At 34.2% G+C, this 17,202-nt stretch overlaps 1 protein-coding gene and 2 long non-coding RNA genes across 9 annotated transcripts; 2 read left to right on the top strand and 1 right to left on the bottom strand.

The window, feature by feature from the left end:
* Window positions 1-756: 756 nt before the first annotated feature.
* On the bottom strand, window positions 757-13,474 carry LOC126877195 (omega-amidase NIT2-A-like). 5 transcript variants are annotated; one of them, XR_007694812.1, is made up of 5 exons: window positions 12,879-13,474; window positions 8,779-8,963; window positions 8,210-8,378; window positions 7,223-7,934; window positions 6,825-7,159 (listed from the first exon to the last, which is right to left on the bottom strand). XR_007694812.1 is itself a non-coding variant. In XM_050640032.1 (4 exons), exons 2-4 carry the CDS (start codon window positions 8,860-8,862, stop codon window positions 1,652-1,654), a joined length of 285 nt encoding a protein of 94 aa, XP_050495989.1. In that variant the 5' UTR covers window positions 8,863-8,963; window positions 12,879-13,474; the 3' UTR covers window positions 757-1,651. The 5 variants fall into 5 exon arrangements, 4 of the variants coding, with proteins under 4 accessions (XP_050495989.1, XP_050495987.1, XP_050495990.1 ...); XM_050640032.1 differs by lacking the exons at window positions 6,825-7,159; window positions 7,223-7,934 and adding an exon at window positions 757-1,683; XM_050640030.1 differs by having other exon boundaries at window positions 6,825-7,934.
* Window positions 9,438-11,785, top strand: LOC126877201 (uncharacterized). The gene is made up of 3 exons (XR_007694819.1): window positions 9,438-10,787; window positions 10,946-11,432; window positions 11,529-11,785. It is a non-coding gene; the product is annotated as an uncharacterized LOC126877201 (long non-coding RNA).
* Window positions 13,475-13,610: 136 nt separating the features above from the next.
* On the top strand, window positions 13,611-15,150 carry LOC126877196 (uncharacterized). Of its 3 annotated transcripts, XR_007694815.1 has the most exons (6): window positions 13,611-13,625; window positions 13,838-13,933; window positions 14,010-14,062; window positions 14,364-14,632; window positions 14,716-14,812; window positions 14,975-15,142. It is a non-coding gene; the product is annotated as an uncharacterized LOC126877196 (long non-coding RNA). The 3 variants fall into 3 exon arrangements; XR_007694814.1 differs by lacking the exons at window positions 13,611-13,625; window positions 13,838-13,933; window positions 14,010-14,062 and adding an exon at window positions 14,084-14,288 and having other exon boundaries at window positions 14,975-15,141; XR_007694813.1 differs by lacking the exons at window positions 13,611-13,625; window positions 13,838-13,933; window positions 14,010-14,062 and having other exon boundaries at window positions 14,295-14,632; window positions 14,975-15,150.
* Window positions 15,151-17,202: the final 2,052 nt, after the last annotated feature.

The raw sequence follows: 17,202 nt of genomic DNA, 5'->3' as shown, positions 1-17,202 counted from the left end.
TTATGTATTCCATCAATCACGCGAAATTTAACGTATGGGATTTTATTCTTCTTTATTCTTTCTGTAGGGAGATTTTTTAAGACGAGGAAAATATAGAATATTTCAAGACGACGGTAAGGTTTGAATTTAAGTAACTATTTTATGATACAACAAAGTGGAAAAACGATTTAATTTTATAAAGTTTAAGGTAATTTTTTAAAAAACTTCGAATTTAAAAGATTCAAATAGATATCTTAAACGTAATTAAACCCTCCATATCGTAAGAAATTAAATGAAATTGCGCAAGAAAGTTGATACATTTAATGTATTATTTTAAACATTTATTTAAAAACATTTATTTAAAATTTAAGTGTAGGCGTTGACGCGCGCGCGCCATTCGAAGCATTTGTCAGTTCGTTACATCTGCGGTAAAAGTTGTAACTACGAAGAAGCTTAACATATGGTGCGTCTCAAGACGACAGTAAAAAGTATTAAGAGATTTTTCGAGATTTTTTCTTTTAAGTTTCCAAGTACTTTTTCTATTTAACTTCATTTTTTTGCATTTTCTCACAATATTCGATAAATAGAGACGAAATATGACAGTTCTTAGTTCGGGGATTTATTGGTTCGAAACTTACTTCAAAAGTGTTTCTGGAGTTCGTGCGGTTAATACTACTGAGTACGACTTATTCCGTATGGCTGGACAAATCTTTGTTGATACTGTAAGCGTAACTGGTCCGGATATTGTCTTGTGGAGATAGAAAAATACACGAAGTATTGATTGAACTACATATTTTTTTAATTCTTTTTTAATTCTTTTAGTTCTTCATATATTGATAATAGAACGATATTCCGCTACTTTGAGCACAATATAGTAATGTTTAAATAAATAATAAAATTTACGCATTTCGTCTTCATGCGTCGATAAGAAAATGCAAAAAAAAGTTAAAGAAAGATGATGCGCAGACGCGAAGTTTAGTCAGCAATAATATTTAAAACCTCTAAAATACATTGTACACATTTATTTGCAAATAAGCTCAATGAAATTAAACTGTAACTGTGTTTCCAATAATGTCTTCGATGTATTGCTCGCCATTATGTCGGATTAACAACTCTAAGTGATCGACCTTAATCACTAAATGGCGGCCGTGATTCAGTGGTATAGCTTTACATATGACGGACATCGCAGGCGCTTATAAGACGTCTATTGTGAAACGTTTCCAATAGCACCGTTTATGTGATGGTGAAATCTGAATATATATATATATCGCTGAAATATATATCGCTTATCACTTGAGTCTGACACGATCGTTTTTAAATAGAATCACAATTTTTTATTCTTTACAAAATCAGTCTATAAAGATTATGTGCAAATAAAATAGATAAATAGATAAATGGTTGTACAAACTTATAAAACAGATATTACAAGTATATCTAAATAAATGATATATTTATAAATTGTAATATTTGATCTAAAGTTTAAATAAATAAAAGAGATACTCGTGACTTACAATAAACGTATTTTTTTTTCAATTTTTAAACAAAGCAAAAGTGGATAACAATTTTTCAAAATGTAAAAATCAACACAATGGTTGTTTTCTTTAATTAATCAATAACGTTTAAAGTTAATTAATGTCCAGAGTGGTTTGTACATTTTCTATTTCGCCGTATTTCAACGTTCGATGTGTAAATAAAACTTGATGCCTGAAATATCGAAAAAATAATTAAATCCGATCGTTCCGTCGAATTTGCAAATTGTATACTCGTGTAAAATCGAGTGCGCTTGTGTATGCTGATACGAAAAGTGGTAGTATATTTTTCTTTTTTCGATTATCGTTATCACTTTTTGTGTGGAAAAATTAATTCCGTGAAATGGAAGTGCAATCAATACGGCTTATCACGAAATAATAGCACAACGACGGTACATATTGGTATTGACGTCAGCTTCACAAAATTTCTCGAGTATCGCGGTCGACTATTTGGGTTAAGAATTCATTTTCAAGATTCTACAAGCACGAGTATCTTATGGATATGAGATTTTCAGTGTACATTTTAATAACCATATTTCATATTGCATGCTGCGGTCCAAGAAAAATCCGTAGTTAATATTCTGCTAATCCCTGCTGCTTTTAAAGACCATAAGTAGTCGTCCGTAAGGTTTAAAAGATTTCGAGTAGATTTGTATTACGTATTTTATCTTCTAATTTTTAAAGAGAGGGTCGTGTTTAATTAATTGAAAATGACGAAACTGTAATGGGACATTATTATAAAATATTAAACGTGGTTCCATTGGGTACTTTTATGGTCTTTGCGAGATATATATGCATTATACGTTGCTATTAGCAACGCGTAGCGATGAACGATGGAGAGCAGTACCTTCGTTATCTCGTCTCGGTTGTGTACATATCAGTAATGCACAGTACTCGTACTAAATATCTTACAAATTCCATAGAGATTTTCAGATTAGTTTCGAATAATACCAACACGACCATGATAGTCACAGTACAGTATTAAATAGTGCCACTATGCATAATACACTCCTAAAATGTTTCTACAAATATATTTGTCCGAATATTCTTGTCAGCTACTATATCCTAGCCACGATTTATTAAACAATATATAGATTTAAAAAAGAATATATAACGACATTACTTGTTTAGGCTAGATTGGTTTAACTTGTATAGTTTTAATAACTGTGTAAGATCAAACAAGAACTTATCGTTAGTTTGGCGAGATTTGATTACACGAAGCAACATAATTGCTTTGAAACTCAGGACAGAAAACAATGTCAACCGGTAGACGCGTTTGTCTGGCGAACGTGTAACGCGTGAATAATAGATAGCGACAATCACGCGAACGCTAGTTACAGCTGACTTGGCTTACATTGTAGCATTCAAACTAGAGTATACGAGCCGTAAGCGCTATTGAAAGTTCAAAGGCCGACTAGTGAGCTTCATCCTATCTCATTTTTTAATCAGGCGATGGATCGACGAATCGTATTGATTTCGAGGATTATTATAGTTCTGTGGCAATTTTAAAGCGCGGTTTGTCTAATCTTGTCTCGTTAGCTACAGACTCTTTGGCGAGCAACCTGAAACTTGATCCAGTTTCGAGAAAATGAAAAATTCGTTTCTTCTCTTTGCTTCCCTGCTCCTTCTTTCCTCCTTTTTCCCTTTTTACATCGCATTAAGACCCGTTAAATAATATTGACTGCCGTGGACGCTGGCTGAGAAGTGCACTTTATAACTAGCTTTAAAATCACTGACGTCGATGAGGACAAAGGTAAGTTAGAGGGTCATTTATCTGAGCTGGTGTTATTCGACCTGAACTCTGCAGCTTTTCAGAGCTTCTTTCGTTTTTCTTTTAAGAGCAGAGATGTTAACTGGTCTTTTGTTACGTGTAAGAAGTATGTACTGAAGCTTATTTAGCACCAATTGGTTGCTCAAAGTCGAGATATACATACCTATTGTAATATCGTAGAATAATAAATAAGGAGGGATTATTGGTTCAGAGGAATGCGCGAAAAAGTAGAAAAGGTAGTGCAGAGTTGCATCGACTGTATCCTTGCAGAGAGAAAGCAGGGAAAACAGGAGGGGTTACTAAATACCATCGACAAGGGGGAATTACCGCTCGACACCTACCACGTCGATCACCTTGGGCCATTACCTTCTACAAAAAAAAGTTACCGACATATCTTTGTGGTGGTGGACGCGTTCACAAAGTTTGTATGGTTGTATCCCACCAAGTCGACGGGTTCTGCCGAGGTCATTAGTCGCTTGAGGAAGCAGTCTGTGAATTTTGGGAACCCGAGGAGAATCATTTCCGATCGCGGAACAGCATTTACGGCCGGCGCCTTCGAAGACTACTGCAGAGAGGAAGGCATACAGCACGTTCGGACTACAACTGGGATCCCGCGGGCGAACGGACAAGTGGAAAGAGTGAACCGGACGCTTATCCCACTGCTGACGAAGCTATCTGCACCAACGCCGGACAAGTGGTTCAAACACCTGGAGACAGCGCAGAGGTATTTAAATGCAGCTCCCAATGTAAGTACGAACGCTGCCCCGTTCCAGTTGTTGTTCGGAACACGAATGAGGCTGCGGGACGACCCACAGATCAGTCAGCTAATCGAGGACGAACAGGCCGCGGTGTTCCAAGAGGAACGAGATCAGCTGCGTGCAGCCGCAAAGAGACGGATTGAGGAGATCCAAATCCGAAACAAGCGGGCGTATAACAGGAGACGCAAGAAGGCGACAGCGTACAGGACGGGAGATCTAGTGGCAATCGAGAGGATGCAGAAGGGTCCCGGGCTAAAGCTGCATCCAAAGTTTCTTGGACCGTATCGGGTGATAAAAGTCCTACGAAATGACCGATACATAGTGCAGCGAGAGGGGGAGCACGAAGGGCCACGTACAACTTCCACGGCAGCCGATCACATGAAGTGGTGGAATGCCGACGATAGTGATGTAAGTGCGAGCAGCGATGATGAGCACATCTGAGGGCAGATGTGATTGTCAGGAAAGGCCGAGTGTAATATCGTAGAATAACTTTGATTGGAGATCGGCTGAAAATAGAAAAAAACCGTGTACGTCGTGTTTCTGTGGTTCGTTTACATTTAAGAGTGCCTACGTGACTAAAGGCACGTAGTTGGTAGTTCTTACATAGGTATGAGGGAAACAATAGACAACGTTAGAAGAAGGACGGTTTCGCTATCCAAGGCGAATCGAAAAGTGTGCGTGTTGCGAGAATCAGAGCTAATTGAGTCGTCGAAGAGTAGAGTCGTTAGAGGTTTTGAGTCGTCGAAGAGTAGAGTCGTGAGAATTGATAGAGTTGTTAGAGAGAGAGAGTGTGTGTGTGTTAGATTCGTTGTGACGAGAGTGGTCAAATAACTGTAAAGTTATTTGATATAGATACGAGTATTGCATTTAGTTTCCGTTAAATATCGTTCTCTGTCCAATTTATATTTGTATATTCAATTTAATATTAATAAATTGTAAGTAATCGAAAAAAAAAATTTCTATCCTTATTTTTCGATATTACACTATATTATATTAATACGTTACAGAAGATTACGCGTTGGTTAGCTTATGAGAATTTATAGTGTGTCACAGATCACAAAAGCAGAATGACTACTTTTTCATAAACGATATATGTATATGAATTGAAAGTTTAACTATTACGCCACATACTTCTCTCGATAAACGTCGTCGAGTGCATATTGTTAAGGAATATTAGCCATTTGAATTCAATAGTTTCGAAGATACTAATGCTTCTGTGAAGTTTTTGCAGGCTGTTAATTTTTTATTGAGATACTACAAATTTTGAATAACTTCGATTAGAAATAAAAATCACATTACATTAACGCGTAGAATGTAACGTAACGTAGATAATGTAAATATAAATTATATTACAAGGAAATAATACGGGTAAGTAATGTGAAACATTCTGGTTAAAATTGCATCCTTTAAAGGCTAGGACACACAGTACTTACGAAGTAGATTAAGTACCAAATGGGGTACTTAAGAAAATTCATGTTGTCATTGTTTAATAAACATCTTTAGCTAATAGCTTTCTGCAAAAGCTGGTTTAAGTTATGCTAGCTTATTCCTTATTAATTGCAATTATATTGTTCGTATCTCCTAGAGGATTAACAATCCATTTTTATAATGGATAATAAAAGTAAATTCCTATTAGGTTGTCCCAAGTTTCTTTCGTTTTAAAAAGAAATGACAGATGCACAACATATTTTGTTTTATGTTATTCTATATTATTTTACATTAAATTGGAAAAAGGTGGATCACACGTAATTCAATAAAATAATATAAAACGAAAAATGTTGTACATCTATTACTTTCTTATAAAACGAAAGAAACTTTTGAAACAACCTAATATTTCTCTACTACGACGCTTTTACAGTGCTAAAATATTTGATAAAAATGTTAAGAAATTCTAATATTGATTTAAGCGTATCGATTTATCTGCTCTTCATATTTAATCAAACAGAAATTGTTAATTATGATTTCCACTTAAAAGCGGATTGCATATTATGAGGATAAATTATCAAATTCATCTCTAATATAGACATTAGAGAATCATTCATAGCCGCAATCCTGTTTACCGCTAACATTCCTGGTACTCAATAATTCATTAGGTGACTGCTTTAGCCGCACAGAATACACCTACAAATAATTAATCGCGATTAATATTCCATCGACTTTTGAAAATCCCTCATGTGATCTATTTCATGCGATGAGAATACGTATACATTGAGATTGCGATCGACCATCCTCAGTCGGATAAATCGAGTGATTCAAATTATAACACAAAAAAAAGTTAAAACTAGTTACATTATCTTTTTCAATTTTTATGTATTATTTGGCGGAAGAAACTTTGGTAATTGGTAAGTAAAGTTCACCTCCTTAATGTTAATGATTTTAATATGTTATTAAGCTCAAAGTTCTAAGGAATTTTCTATACATATATACATATACATAACTGTGTGCGTATATGTGTAATATACGTATACAACCAAAGTTCAGCTCTCAAGTGTACGCAAAACTTTTATGTTCATTTTACGCTATACCAGTATGTTTCATGAATTTGTTTGCTAACAGTATCGAAACAAATAACAAGCAGAGGACGAGCTATTCATGAATTGTTTTGCCAGCGTGTACGCTCCCAATATTTTCTATTTGAGAAAACATACTTGTTGCTATTGCAACTACAAATATTTTTACAGTCGACGCTTTTGCCGTGAATCAGCAAAGAGAAGAAACGAATTTTTCATTTTCTCGAAACTGGATCAAGTTTCAATGCGTTAAAAGGGAGCGCAAAGAAGGCGAAATTACTTATTGTAATTAGTAAAACGACCTGAGAGGCAGACAGATACAAGAAAGAAGGAATATTATATTAGCGGCATTTTTGTAGCCATTATATAGGGTTTCGATCGCATAATTAATCAGTATCAACTTACCAGTCTTTAACGGAAGGACAAAAAGAAGAGCAGACGACACACAGACCGCAATCATGATCATTTTCAAGTAGAATCTCAAACTGCCGTACATCTTCGAAAACTTCGTTAGTCGTAAGGGATCAAAGGATGATGTCCGCGCTGCGGAAAATAGATGAGAAGCGGCTATTTCAACAACCACCGTGTAGGTACTGCACTAGCCAGAAGTATCTGCGACAGAAATCAGAATACACTCGTTTTCGCATGGTTGGATCAATTTCGCGTGGGACTAACCTGATTGAACCTAACGCGGGATAATTGCTCAATTCACGACTTTAACCAGCCCGCTTGATTCTCTGTAAATGCTTGAAATTGACGCTTGGATTCTTTCCAGATTAACTAGCTTTGCCCCTCCCTCCCTTTATCTATTTTCTTAGATCGACTTAGACTGCCACAACATATTATCTTTCTTCTTTTCTTTTCTTTTCTTTCCTTTTGATCTTTTAAAGCCCTAAATCGCTGGCTATTTTGTATACTATATATTTTGTACACTCAATTACTCTGTAAGTCATAAGTACATATGTTTTACAACGTTATTTGTCATATTTCAGTTAAACCCCAGAAAAGCCAGAAATATATTTTCAGCATATTTTAACGCGCCCGTGGCAAAGATCTCAAAAACGAGTTGCGGCACAATTTAAAGCGACAAATAGCATCGCGGGTCTCGTTGTGGTAACACACGGTTCGCCAGCTTTTTTTTTTTTTTTTTTTTTGATATCGGTGACTGCCATATTCTCTTGAGTTTCCAAATCGTAAAGAATCTTTCCCCAGGGATTGGTCAACTGTGTATGTCCCCATGCGACGTAACTTGCTTAAGGAACACGAGCCGGTGATATGCAGGCAACGTATAATTGATTATCATTCGCTCTGGAACGCTGAAGTAATGACCAGTGCAGTGGTCCAGTGGTCATATTGAATGCCGCTGGATATATCAGCATTTGGCAACCTAACCCAGAGAAGCAGGAAATATGAAGCCACCGAATACCAATTAACTTCGTAGTTGCACGGTTCACATTCCATCATTTCTGAATATGCGAGGACAGTCCTCTTATTGTGCTTTTAATTCCTTTTATTTGTTTCATTTTCAGCAAATATACTGGTTTTTTAAATTAAGCTTCTTTTTATACAGAGTTACAGATTATATTAATTTTATATAGAATATATTTAAGAAAGATATTTAATTTTTTGCTAGTTAAGTATTGATCGATTAAGTTACTGTACCTTTGTTCCGATAAATGCGTGCCATTTCCTCGAATCTAATATCATAGCAAATGTCAATACCTATTTTGCAGCCCTTCACATCGAACGTCGTTAGGGAGTTACCAGGACTGAGTGAATCACTCTCTCGAAAAGTAATCTTATTAGGAATGTCGATGTCGAATAGATGTACCTAATAACATAAAAATGTAGTCGCTAATTCTATTGCTGCAACTTTTGTAATTTAATATCAAAGTTACCAACTCCTAAACTTTAATTATTTTTTATTTAATAACTGACAGCGTTTTTATCACTTTCTTTTATTAAAAAATCCTATCATTTAATAATGTTTAAAAAGGAGAAAAAATAAGTATAATAATATTTTAAGTATGTGAAAAATTTATACAACACAAACACATTACAACAAAAATGGGCGTTTCCCGTATCATAACGTATTTTATAAACCGTAAATTATAGAATTGGTTATAGTATACGTATGTACATATGTATATTCCTAAATTATTCCTAGATAGAGTCACTTTCTTCGCCCCAATATTTTCAAATTCAAAGCCATAAAGGAATATATTACTTACCTTTCGGTGTTTTGCTATCAAAGTTCCATCGGGACCCCAAATAGTACAAGTATTGTACAATTTATCGCCCTCTATTTCAGGCATCGTACCACCAACTACATAGATGTTGTTTTCTTTAGCTGCGTTCGATGAAGCAACGCTCGTTTCACCATCAGGAATACTCTCGGCGTATTTTGGAAAGTACTCTGCATTGCAATATTTCAATTAATGAAAAATAACTGTCTTTTGTTCCAACCATAAATTAAATTGAAATGTTTGTCAGTTTTTTATTTTTTAAATTATTAAAATAACTAAGTTTTATATTTCGACTTAATTAAATATGCAATTACTTAGCTAATAGTATATATAATAAATTGTTTCTACAGGTTCAAAATGAAAAATGAATATTTAGAAATATTTAATTACGACAATGCTATTTGTGTTAGCATCAGTGGCTTGTTACTCAACGACTTTGCTAGTACTTTTTGAAACATAAAGTTAGTTTTCAATTAACACTTATACTAAAGGCGGAATTATAAATGCAAAATAATTGATAATACTAATTTATAAGTACCTAATTATTAGTATCTTAAAAAATATATTTATACAAAAATCACGACAATCATGAAAATGGGGAAATCCTATATTCTCGAATCAATTCACAATTTATTTTGTATATTAATTAGATTCCGCGCTCATCAGTACGTACTCACTGGCGACATCGAGAAAATGTATCGGCAATTCCTCGTACGACCAGAGGATCGGAAATATCAAAGGATATTATGGCGCAGCGCGAGTGGAGAAACAGAAACATATGAGCTTAACACCGTAATACTCTTATCATAGAAATAGAAGCAGTCCTCAATTCCCGCCCTCTAACTTCTATCTCCACCGATCCAAATGTTCTCCTAGCCCTCACTCCCGGACATTTCCTCATTGGCGATTCATTAATGTGCTTACGTGATCGAGATTTCAGGGACATTCCATCGAACCGACTCTCCAAATGGCAGCATATCCAACAGGTTAAACAACATTTTTGGAACCGCTGGCATAAGGAGTATTTGAACGAGCTAACCAACCGCAATAAATGGAGCAAGGGTGGACACAGCATCCAAAAGGGCACAATCGTCATCCTCAGAGAGGACAACGTTCCCTCCATGCATTGGCCTCTGGGCCGAGTTATCAAGGTTCATCCAGGCGCCGATGGTGTCATCCGGACAGCTACAGTTCAGACGGCAAAGAGCATTTTGGATCGGGGCGTCAAAAGGCTTGTCCCACTGCCAATTCAACCCGATCTCGAGAAACCCGAACAAATAGCCACCGTGACGAAATAAGATGGGAACTTCAACCACACCTCGCTAGTTTGATCGGTACCCTCTCAACGGGGGGAGAATGTTACGCCGTGCGGCTTACCATAGGTCATATTCTTAACTATCGATCGCGGCACTATAATGTCGCAGACGGATCGTCGTGTCTGCCCGGCAAACAAACATTGTAGTGGCAAGCGCATGGTTCATTAAGCAGGGCGACTTCCAGAAACGTCGACTCGTGGCCCGTATTTTACCTCGCGTAAAAGAATGTGGCGTGATCCGAACGTAGTGGGGGTCGCCTTCCAGAAAAAACGAAAAAAATCGAAAGGCGTTCAGAACTTTTCGAGATGTCGAACCGTCAACACATGTGGTATGTCGCGCATTACTTATCAACCAAAACGCAGTTACATTTTTTTTGTTCCATTTATATCTTTCTAGTTAATAAGTTGTTGAAATAAACATTAATTTATTTGTGTTAATTCTGTGGAATTTCATTGAACTACCCTTATTATCATAATCGAAATAAGGGGATCGATCAGTTCGTGGCGTCGATTATTTAATCGTAACGGGAACTTACAACTCTCGTTGACGTGCTATCTCGCGATCGCGTCTCTCCGCGAACGGTCGAAACAAAATGATTCACTAAAAACTGTCCTGAATTCCTAAGAATTTATTTACCGCAAAACTGACAAAGTGTTTATTTAAAAAATGAGGTTGAAGGTAGTCCTTTTCTTTCATTTCATTCATTTTCATTTTCTTTCTTAAGTATGGCTAACACAATATCTAATCAATTAAAATTTTATATTTTCACGTGAGTTTCTTTAGATAATTATTATCAACATGATGACTAACTCTTACGGATTAATACGTGTCTGTAGGGCAATCCGGTGGACTTGATCGGCTTTTTACTTCGAAAGTTGAGTAATCGGTGTCGCTTTCTTACGCATCTTTGAACTGTATAAATGTTTTAAAATTGTTTGATCCAGAATGTACCACACCGGACAATCAAGAAGGCAGGTGCCTTGACTACAGAAAATGTAAACCTCTGCAAGAAATATGGCAGATACAGTACCGTACAGCCACCGATTTTTATAGACGATCAGTGTGCAGATACCAGGGCAATGTTACGATCGTTTGCTGTCCGAACGATCCAAACAAAGAGAAGAGAGAAATTTTAATCAAAACTGTGTATAAGTATAAGGCTTTGCGACCACCATACTGTGGTTTTAGCAACGTCTCTCATACCAGGGTGGTGGTCGATGGTAAACCAGCTGAACTTGGTACGTTTTATGTCTTTCTTTCCGATTAATAATAAGCCATTTACTGCAAAGAATGAACTTTAAAGGCATTAAACAGCACATCAATGTACATTTCAATTAGACTAAATAATAATGCCATGATTTTATCGGTAGTAACTTTACTTATTAACTTGAATTATTTCTTTCTTTTACTTCATGTTAGGAAGAGTATCTTTTTGCTTGAAATAAAAAATTGATATAGGAGTAATAATATGGATAGAGATCAAAAACTGTTAGGGCAGAAATTACACGTTTGAACTTTATAGTTCAGTATAGTTCAAATAGAAATTATATAGAATTATTTAATAATTTGTATTCCACTGGAATAAAAATTTAATTTCTGTCTTTATCAAATCTCTATTTCAGAGTATTTGTACGTATGTACTTATCGTCTGCTGTATGATCGAATATCGAATAGGTAATAATTCGTGTACGGTAATTAAGTTACAGAGTTACTACAAACTATACGGTATCTGAAGACACGTCAATTCGAATTAACATCAAATCGACGTCTTAAACATTAAAAATAATAGATAAACACAATTTAATAGTTTTGCCCACTTCTCACACCTCGTTATGGTATTTAATCTAATTTCCTTCTAATCTTAGTTTTGCTCAAAATACATATAACATGTACGTTATAAATTGGAGTATTTCAATACACAAATCAATAGAAGATTATTACTGTATATAAGTATAATTTCAATACAATTCGATCGATATATTTCAGTATCTTTGATTAAAAATTTAACGATCCTTTCAGGCTGACCGCGGCGGACCACTGCTGATACAACATGAATTAACCTCGTATTTAATAGGTATTGTGTCTTATGCTTATAAGTGCGGCACAGCTGGGTATCCCAGCGTTTACACTAGGGTCACATCGTACCTTGACTTCATTCTCCAAGCGATGCAATAATACGATATTACTGTTCCATAAATATCATTGTGTAAAAAACGTAAAGTTGGATTTTCTTATTGTGGAGATAAGAAACAGCTCAAATTTACATTGTTTTGTACGTTACAAATTATAGGCTTAAAATGTACGAAATGTAACTTTGAAACGACACTAATTTTTTACGCACGATAAACCTCCACGACTTAGGTATGTAAAGATGATAAACGTATATTAATTCTATTAATTTGGTAATAATAAACCAACTTTCTGAGAAGTTCTGTAAATTTCGTTTCTGTTGTATCAAGAGAATAATGGAATATTCCACTTAGATCGTATACTTCTTGTATGTACATACAAAATTTTCCGGCTAATCTAAAACACTTCATAAGATAGAGAGCTTCTGGAAATTCGGACACAGAGAGTGCATAAAATACAAGATAAGTCTCGTGTCTTTCAAAATTATTTTTTATTCGCTAAAAACGTCCTGTGTACTCATGCAATCACATGCAACCTCGAAACTTCACTTATTTTTTATCACTTTCCAATTCAATACACAGTTTCTGCATTTTTGACTATATGTAAGAGAAATTTCCATTCAGCCAAAGGTGTACTTACAGATTATAGATTCCTATACGACTCTCAGTAAAAATTTATCCGCACTCCAGATAGTTAAAACTTCTGTCGACCGTATTGATCCATCTGCACTCTTCGTATGACGTCAATATCTGTTCAGTGCTGCTGCGCAGGTTTCTTTGTGTTACGTCAATTCGTTTGTGACCGTTGCGCGAGTAATGGCGCTTTGCAATGGTGATTTGCAGGAAAACAGTGCAGGATGCTGTGATTCGTTTCTTGTGGTCGGAGGTTATGTTTGATGCCTATATTTATCAAAGATTTAATGCACATTATGGAGAAAGTGTTTTGTCACGAAGTGTGTTTGAATGGGCACAAAAGTTCAAAGAAGATCGCACAAGTGTTATGAAAAAACAGCTGGACGCCCGTCCACATCCACGATGACAACATTGAACGTGCTCATGAACTTATGCTCTATGGAATAGACGAGTGACACTGGATAATGTGGCAAATCATTTGCAAATCAGCCACGGCTCTGCTTATGCAATAGTGCACGACAGATTTGGATTTTAAAAAGTTTGTGCGAGATGGATGCCGAAAAAGCTGATGAAAAGGTGAAGACAACGATGCATTCGTGGTTCGCAGCTCAGCCCAAAACATTTTTTAATGAGAAAATACAAAGGTCCTTCGGCAAATGGACAAAGTGTATACAGAAATCGAGTGATTATGTCAAAAAATGATGTATGTCTTTTTTGACAATTGCTTAAAATAAATTCTACACCGACAGAGCGGGTAACTTTTTACTCACCCTCGTAAGACACTTAAATTTCCAATCTATTATGATGAATAAAAGAGCTTATACTATTAAATCTAATTGTATTTTGTTGCATGAGAGTACACGTGTATGTGATGTACATTACCTTTATATCCCCTTGAACGCTTCAATATTGCGCATATATACTATATTTTGTACAGCTTCTATAAAATTTCGTATGTTTGTTTAGGCTGTTAATCTAGAGGCTGGAGTACAAAGAAGTGGCACAATGATGTGGGCTGATGACATTTATAATTATCAAGGAATCACCCCTACATTCGCTCAGGTATATATCGTTGACTATAACGTATTTAACATATATGATTGTTAGAATATTAATAATTAATTTTTAATTCTATCAGAATTTTAATGAAACTGTCCCTTGGGAAGGAAGAACTGATACCTTGATATCACGGTTTGTACATCCTATATATACGACAAATTTTAGAACATTATATAACGAAGAACCAGATCGTCGTGGCCATGTGATGTGAATAAAAGGACTTGAATTTGATGATATTTTTATAATGTTAGATAACATAACTAAGTATCTTCACAGTAAGATAGGATGACATGGTTTACATGATCTTAATGTTGTTCACTCGAGTGATGATATTATAAGGAAAAGCGTAATATCACAGGTAGGATGATTCATAATTTAGAACTACTAACTCATGTATGTATTAAAAATTAAAGAAATATATTAAATTTTATAGGATATTTATGTTTAGTAACCAGTAATTCAGAGATTGGTATTCATGGTTACTATAACGAGGCTGTAGAAACGCACCCTTTCTTCTTTGCAAATGGTCCTGTATTTATGTCTAAGCCGAAACTGGAACCTCTGAATAATTTAGATTTATTCTTGTTATTTTCTAAAATACTTATCTACAGTATACCATAAGGAATGATACCGTATCACACCTAATCAAGTGCCTTAAGAAACATCAACAGGATATCACAGTAATCCCTTATCGACTGATATGTAAGTAAAAGTTATGTGTCATTGTTATACACAGTTATGTGTTAGTGTTATACACAGTTATTTATCATTTTCTATTAATTCAGTTGTAGCCACTACAATATCTATGACACTGGTAGTAATTATAAGAACAATAATGATATTCTATAAGAGGAAATGATGATTAGGAACAAAAACTTACAGGTAAGTCAAAGTATATGTTATTTGCCATTTGAAAAGAAAGTTATTAACTTGGAATTTTTTGATAAATAATAATTGTGCAAAATATATTGGATTTCAAATTTGTCAAAAATTGAAATTTAAGAAGCATTGTAATAATATAACATTAATATTTTGATTTTTCAGGAGATATCATGCGGTGGATGGATAATATGTAAAAAATATTAAGCAGTATATGAATTTTCATATTGCGTAGAGATAACAAAATGAATTTTAAAAAATGTCGACATGGTAATAAGAAATAGCATCATGACAAAGAATATATAAACACAGTTTCATTTTTTATAAATAAAAATTTGTTGTTCCAGATTTTGAAATATAGTGAAACGTTTAATTAGTATCTTAATATCTTTAAATAATTATTATTTTAGAATCAATTGTAATTGTATCATACGTACTTTTGAATTCGTGCAAGAACATATGTTATTTTGAAGTAGTTATTATTAGGAAATTGTTAGACGCGAACAGTATGCGAAAAGTTAGTATGCAGTGTAATAATTATCAATCAAAACACAAGAATTAAATTCTTTAGGAAAAAATTTCCGGAATTTCTTATTTACATGATTATAAAGAAATCCATAATAAAAAGGAGCTGCTTTCTAATACTTCTCTTCCTTGTAATGCCTACGTTAACAATAACGAGGTTCGACTTTTTGTTTTTAGAGGGATACTGGAAAATTTGAAAGTACAGTACCATTGGGAAGAAAATCACGATATTGAAAACGATATTTGCAAGTAAATTTCCAAAAAATCTGTTTTCAAATTTTCGCTTTCTATTTCACATTAAAAGAAAGGGAGGGCTGCCTTCTTTTTCTGCAAGACAAAACAAACATTCTGAATCTCGTATCAATGAATGATGTCAATAAGTTATTTTTCTTTTCAGATTGAACAATATTCCAGATTTATTCATAATTTCATACTACGCGAAGAATAGACTTTCATAGGTATATAAAGGAAATATTAAGTATAGGAAAACTCTTTTTCGTTGTAGGTGACATATGCTTCACGGTTGAACACATGTATTTTTGAACACATATAAATGAAAAAGTACTCTTATGGAGAAAAAGAATTGATACCTTCGATTGACATTAGATAATGTATATAAACTTATGAACAATCACTATCAGTTTGTATTTTAGGTGCACACGCAGATTTGTTGGAGTTCTTATAAAATGTACTTCCTGTACGAACGTTTTATTCTTCCAAATTTTACGATACTATGTCTCATATAATAACTATATGGATTAAACGTAATATAAATGATCCGAAAATAGACTCGAACGACATTAATTGTCTTTCTATTTATACCAATATCGAAAATACAAGTAAGGCTGGAGCAATAGTATGCAAGAATGGACTATTTATTATTTTAAACCAAATCATAGCATATTCAGAATGCACAGTATTATCATGAAATGTAAATGAATCAGTTGTAAACGAACGATTTTACTGTAAAATCGTTGCCTCCTTTTTTTTCATCTGAAATATAGCAACAATGAGTACATTCTTTTAATATATAATAAAACGAGATATCTTTATAAAGTTACATATGTAATCACTGGTAACTGTTATCTCGTATGACACCAAATATACCGTTAGTATGGAATGATATTTTTATGAAGATATACTTTAATGATAGGTTTTATGAATGAAACGTTATATAAGAAAAATTATCTCTTGTTATTCTATGAAGTGTAGTAGCTAATGAAGATTAATTTTACGAAGTATTAGAGCAAAAGAGAATTAAAAAATTAAAAAGATCTAAATAAGATTGTTCGTGTGGCTTAGTTATCTCAATTCTGGTACACCACTTGTTACATTCTAACTAATTAGCGCTAAACAATAACTTGCAAATATTAAAGATATTAACACCTTAATATTAACACCTAAAGGTTTTCAGGAAATTTTATAATATTTGATTATTGTATATCTAGTCATTGATTGATAAAATTTCTTGTATAAGCATAGATCGAGGTTGACGTCATACGCAGATTGCATTACAGGTATCGTTTTAATTTATTTTATGGCTAGAATCGTTTGAATATTATACGAATAATTATTTCCATTCGAACGATTAATAAATCACGTACCTATAAAAGATATATTATGAAAAAGACGTGACGAAACAAAAAAATATTGGAAATTCCGTTGTCATTAGATCAATTATTTTTGCAATGATTTTTATTTCCATGTAATTACATATGAAATGGGTAATTCATTAACATCTCCTCGAATCGAATATAATTCGTTACACTTCACAACGATTCAAATAATGGACGGGAAATATATAATAACTTTCCTGTCCTTGCGTTAAAATAGTACTGTACAAATCAGATGATACAACCTAACCCCAA

Source organism: Bombus huntii, unplaced genomic scaffold, assembly GCF_024542735.1.
Source record: "Bombus huntii isolate Logan2020A unplaced genomic scaffold, iyBomHunt1.1 ctg00000131.1, whole genome shotgun sequence".
Classification (NCBI taxonomy): Eukaryota; Metazoa; Arthropoda; class Insecta; order Hymenoptera; family Apidae; genus Bombus; species Bombus huntii.
The sequence above is the reverse complement of the archived record's forward strand: the minus strand, read 5'-3'. Positions and strand labels throughout refer to the sequence as shown.

Excerpts from the sequence above, each read along its gene's own strand:
- LOC126877195 (XM_050640030.1), bottom strand. The coding sequence starts at position 8,862 with ATGCCTGAAATAGAGGGCGATAAATTGTACAATACTTGTACTATTTGG. Across the intron at positions 8,379-8,778 it reads TGATAGCAAAACACCGAAAG|GTACATCTATTCGACATCGA; the intron begins GTAAGTAATATA and ends TTATGTTATTAG. Across the intron at positions 7,935-8,209 it reads ACGCATTTATCGGAACAAAG|GTTGCCAAATGCTGATATAT; the intron begins GTACAGTAACTT and ends TCTCTGGGTTAG.